Source organism: Otolemur garnettii, unplaced genomic scaffold (assembly GCF_000181295.1).
Source record: "Otolemur garnettii isolate 467f Iridium unplaced genomic scaffold, OtoGar3 scaffold00212, whole genome shotgun sequence".
Taxonomy (NCBI): Eukaryota; Metazoa; Chordata; class Mammalia; order Primates; family Galagidae; genus Otolemur; species Otolemur garnettii.
Window position 1 is genome coordinate 537,861 of NW_003852607.1, and position 5,309 is coordinate 543,169.

The following is a 5,309-nucleotide window of genomic DNA, read 5'->3' on the forward strand; positions in this document are numbered from 1 at the left end:
CCACCTTAGGTGTACGTGGCTGGCGCCTTAGCCGGTTGAGCTATAGGCGCCGAGCCTGGATAGTAATTTTGAATATCCCTTAAAGGGTCACAGAACCCATCTGCTGAGAGTGGAAGGTGGTATACAGCATGTTTCAGAATTTGTCACCCTTGGCCCTGCTGGCCCGATCAGCCTCTCCCAGGGTAGAAGCAACTGCTTAGACACTGCTGCCAGGGAGCAGTATTAAGTAGGGATGGAACTGGGAGGGCCAGGGGAACACATTCCACAGCATCCCTATTCAGCTGCTGACTCAGGCTGTTGCACCTAATGTCCCCTGGATGTTCCCATGAGCACCTGCACTCACCAAGTGCCAAACCAGGGCTGCCCACTCCCTTGTCTCATAGGATCAGTGCTTGCCAGCAGGGGCCTAGAAAGGTGGCTGAGCCAGCCCCAGCCCGAAGAGTGCCTACCTCAGCCTCTCTCCTTACCACTGCCTGCCCCTGCCACACCTTGCTGCTCCTGGGTCCTCACACCAGCCCAAACAATGCCCACTCAAGGTCTTGTCCCTGCCAGTTCTATCCTTGCCTAATATTGCTCCCTGACAGTGGTGTCTCCTGCAGTTGCTTCTACCTGGGAGAAGCTGGGAAGGGCAATGGGGTCATGAGTGACAAATTCTAAGACATGCTGCATACCACTCTCCACTCTCAGAAATTTGCCAGGTACACTACTAGCACAGCAAAGGCCCCTGGCCTCTTAGGCACAAGTGTTCCCTTCAAAGCTGCTCCATAATGCCTAAGCTCCTCAAGTCCAACAACCTCAGGGTCTGTGCTCCTGACAGACCCCCAGGTCCCACAGATCTGTCTGGCTTCTTCATCTCTCAACACGCCTAAGCTTTTTTTTTTTTTTTTAAAGAGACAGAGTCTCACTTTGTCGCCCTCAGTAGAGTGCTGTGACATCACAGCTCACAGCAATCTCCAGCTATTGGGCTTAGGCAATTCTCTTGCCTCAGCCTCCCGAGTAGCTGGGACTATAGGTGCCTGCCACAACACCCAGCTATTTTTTTGTTGCAGTTTGGTCGGGGCTGGGTTTGAACCTGCCACCCTCAGTATATGGGGCTGGTGCCCTACTCACTGAGACACAGGCACCACCAAATACTCCCAAGTTTTCTGTCACTACTTATCCCTGCTACCCATTCTGCCAGGAAGACTTCAGCCTTCCTCCATAGCCCAGCCACACGCCATCCCAAAGCAGCATTTCCTGACTGCCAGGTCAGATGTATGCCCTGTGTCAGCCCCTTGACCTATGTGCTAGCCCTGCCCACCTGCCCTCAGGGTAGCACTGATTTCTGACCCACCTGTGTCCCGGAGCCCAGCACTGTGGCTGGCTCTCAGGCCTCATTAAGCCTTCGGGGGCCAAGGAGTAAGCAAGTGGCATGCCCATCAACTTCAGGCTCAGACCCACCTGGCTGACTTCACTGTCTGTTGAACGTCCCCTCTTCTTATCATCTTCAGAGTTTTCCTGGGGAGATGGGGGTAGCAGAGTCAGAAACTGGTGTGACTACAGAGAAATCAATCTCTGAACATCTTGGGGGACCTGGGCCCTACAGACTGACCTTGTAGCCCCAGAGCTGTTCAAATGCCTACCCTTAATCTCCTTGAAGAAACATTGGACTCCACATGACCTTGTCTTCTAGGAGCCAGCATTTACCCTCCAGCCTCTTAAGAGATCTAGGAACCTGCTCTCCTCAGGGATTCCAGCCTTGGACTCCTCAGAGAGCGGAGCAGTACTACTACAGAATCAGTGCTTCTCAGATACCCCATCTACCGGCCCCTCCCACACCTAAAACAGCCAAGGATTTGGGGTCTACCCTATCAGCTCTGTATAACCCTTAACAACCCAGATGTAGGGTCTTAGCCACTCCAACAGCCTGGACTGTGGATACCTAGATACTTGCTTCCTCAATTACCCTCCCACAGCCACTTCTGATACCCAGGTTCATTTCCTCAACTCCTGCTCCCAGAAACAAGTTATTTGTGCTGTGTGGGCCTCACCGTGGTGCAGTTGGCTGGGCTGGGTGGGATGGGAGAGCTGGAGGTGGTCGAGGTGGGCGTGCTGCTGGACTGGTTGAAGATCTCATCCTCCATGTGGCTGTGGCTGGGGGGGGAGGTGGCGACCAGCGCCTGTGCTGTGGGGGAAGGGGACGGGTACGTTTAGCTGGCTGGAACGCCCCCTCCTGGCCCTGACCCACTGCACCAGTCAGCCCTGGGGCCTCACGAATGTCCTCGAGGTCCAGGTCATCATAGAGAAACTCATTCTCCTCAAAGTCAGGGTCCTGGGAGGAGTCAACGTAGTACTCGACATCGTCCTTGATCTTGCGGATGGCATCAACTAGGATGGAGTCATTGTCCAGCATGCGCAGGATGGTCTCCAACATCCGCACATGGTAGCGGTGCTTCTCTATGTGTCGCTTCAAGCCCTCAATCCGGTCCTGCTTCTGCTGGCGAGCCCAGGGCCAGGCTCAGGGGCTGTTGAGCACCTGCCTGTCCCCTCCTGTCCCCACAGAACCCATCCTTAGTCCCTGACCCCTGTAGACACCCAGAGGCTCCTCTCCAGCCCCTTCCAAGATGGGGCAGTGTGAGGTCTGCCTACCCTCTGACCCCAGTGGGGACTAGGGATCCCACTGCCCTTTCAACATACCTTTCTAGTTACAGGAATATATGAAAATCTCTGAAAGATCCAGATCTCTAAAGACCCTCACAACTTGGCTCCTAACAGTACCTCACCAGCAGCTCAAATCTCTCAACTGTGCCCACCCACCAGCTCTTATTGCCTTCTAGGGTACAGACCCCCCACTACCCATCCACGTCTTGCTCCAATAGTAATAACGACAACTCCCATTTTGGGGGAGCTTGCTTTTAGAATCTTAATAAGCTGGCATCACTAGCTCCCAGCTCCAACACTATGGGAGCCCAGATTCTTAAACCTGGCTCCTGCCCTCCTGAGGCCTCAATTCTCTTTAGGATTTGACATCTTATCCTCAATTCCTAATCCCCACTCTATTTGGGGACCCATCAGAGGTTGACCCCCAGCCCTGCACACCTCTCACTTTCTGGCCTTACCCCACCCCCAGTTTCCCTGAGGACCTGGCTCTCTTTCCGCATATTTCCTGTGCCAACAAGTAGATATACTTTGTATACCTGTCAAGTCATACCCCATCATCCTGGATTTTTGGAATTGGGACATCAGCATCAGGCTTTGTGTCAGAGCACTATATTCCTTCAGGCAACTCACTGGCCTCTCAGTGTCCTGCCTTGTCCGTACCCACTGGCTCCTCCCTGGCCAGAACCTGGGCCCTCTGAGTGCTATGAGGCCTTCTGCCCTGGGTGTCCTTCAGATCTCTCACAAAGCTGAACCTGAGTTCATCTTCCCCAAACTGCTCCTATTCCTGAAGGTCTGTCTCCCCAGACACCCAGGGTGAAATTCTGTCTCACCTCCCTATACCACTCAAGCCAGTGGCTAAACTTTCTCAATCCTGTCATGCAAATCACTAATCCCAGCTGCTGGTCCTAACTACCTTAGGAATCCAGACCCTGACTCCTCCAAGCCCAAATGACAGGGTCTTAAACTCACCAGCCTCCCCCCACCCCTATCCTATGGGCTTTGGATCTCCCCACACTCACATCCTTGTCGCCCTTCTTCTTGCGTGTCTGCACCGACAGTGACTCCACTTCACTCTCAAACTGGTCCACCTGCATGTTTAGGGTGTCGATAGTATTCTGGGGAGAGAAGGAGCCCAAGGAAGGCTGTCAGCCAGAGTTCCTGTGTGTGCCCAGGGTTCAGGGCCCCCAGAGTTTACCTCCTCTCTCTACCCCAACTCACCGTGAGCCACTGGCCAACCTCTTCCTTTTCCTTCTGGGCAGGGTCCACCTTCTGGGCCAGGCCCAGGCCCTCCTTACTATAAGCTTTGGTCTTGGTCTCTCGTTCCACAACTTTGAAACGTTCCATTTGCTGTAGAGAGTGCAGTTGGCAGGGGGGCTCTCAAAGGTGGGAGAGGAGCTGACTAGGGGCCAACAGGCACTCAACCTGAGCCTCCCCCCACCTTCTCAATTCTGCGTCTACTGCCTTCCCTTTCCCTTAGATGCACAGACCTTACTCCTCTGGGGAACCTATGATGGTAGCTCCACCTTTGCCCCTTGAGGTCCCAGGAATCTGGCCACTTCTGCCTCTCAAGGACCCAGACACCCAGCTCTAGGCCCCTACCGTCTCAATAAGCTTGCGGTTGTCAATAAGTTGCCGCTTATCCTTGATCTCGTTGGATGCTACCCATGTCTTGATCTGGTCCCTCAGCCGCTGCAATTGGGGAAAGCAAGAAAGACACATCTTGGGACCCAGGAACTGGGGTCCCCAGCTCCTTCTCCCTGGGACCCAAACAGTCCATTCTCCCAGTTCCCTCCACCTTTAGGACACAGGAGTTCAGACCCCCATCTCCCTCACTTGTAGCTTCTTAATCTCCTTCTTTAGGTCAGCCTCATACTTTTCTTTCTGGTTCGCATTGGCTGCATTGTGGAGCTGAGGGATGGAGAGAATTCAGGAGTCAGTGTGTGAGTGGCCAGCCCAGTCCACAAGTTACTGGAAAAGTGGTGGTTCTCTTTTCCTTGACCCAAGGACTCTGGGACCCCTCCCCTGCCCCCATTCCATCTCTGAGATGCTTCTCTTAGGTCCTCAGTATGTGTACATGCAGCCCCTCTCTATGGTCAGTACTCCGAGATCCTGAATCTTTTCTGTGCTCTCCTCCCCAGAGACCCAGATTTTCAGAGCCCTAGCTCCTATACCTTCTGCCAAATATCTTCAAACTGCTCCACACCCTCAGACACCTTCTTGAGGCAGCGATCAATCTCACCTGCCAGGGAGGAGAAAGGTTGTTAGAATTCTGCCAAGGTAGCACACAGGAGTTCCCAAAAGAGAGAGCATGTGGCCATGTGTGCAGTGGGCAGCTGGTTTTAGTACCTTGGAGTTTGCGCTTATCCGCCATCTTCCCTGCCCTACAGACGCACTCTCTTCATACTCTCTTGAAGACGGACACTGCTAGGAGAGAATGGGAAGGAATTAACACCTATTCCCCAGCTGGTCCAACCAGAGACATGGATGTGGTCAGGAGCAGCAAAGTACATGGGACAGTAAAAGGAGAAAGTATTTACTATCTGATGACAGACTAGACTCAATTCCCCTATACTCCCTAGGCTGCCCTGTATAGGGCCTAGCTAACTTGGGTGTGTGTGGGGGGAACGAATCTGAGAGTCTTTTTTTTTTTTTTTTTTTTTTTTGAGACA

General features: G+C 53.2%; 1 protein-coding gene across 7 annotated transcripts in view; it reads right to left on the reverse strand.

Moving 5' to 3' along the window:
* Positions 1-5,309, reverse strand: part of CNOT3 (CCR4-NOT transcription complex subunit 3) — a 19,426-nt gene that overhangs the window by 8,607 nt on the left and 5,510 nt on the right. For 4 of the 7 annotated variants that reach the window (XR_001161785.2, XR_002771038.1, XM_003801574.2 and 1 more), the window contains exons 2-10: positions 4,987-5,061; positions 4,812-4,879; positions 4,474-4,548; positions 4,240-4,329; positions 3,859-3,987; positions 3,660-3,755; positions 2,254-2,473; positions 2,031-2,164; positions 1,441-1,497 (exon numbers count right to left, since the gene is read on the reverse strand). Coding sequence is in view for 5 of the 7 variants with exons in the window: in XM_003801574.2 (XP_003801622.1) it covers positions 1,441-1,497; positions 2,031-2,164; positions 2,254-2,473; positions 3,660-3,755; positions 3,859-3,987; positions 4,240-4,329; positions 4,474-4,548; positions 4,812-4,879; positions 4,987-5,011 (894 nt within the window). In the remaining 2 variants the exon portion in view is untranslated. Of the gene's footprint in view, positions 1-1,440; positions 1,498-2,030; positions 2,165-2,253; positions 2,477-3,659; positions 3,756-3,858; positions 3,988-4,239; positions 4,330-4,473; positions 4,549-4,811; positions 4,880-4,986; positions 5,270-5,309 lie in introns of those variants that run through there. The other 3 variants (XM_012812618.2, XM_012812619.2, XM_023507965.1) reach the window with 2 other exon arrangements.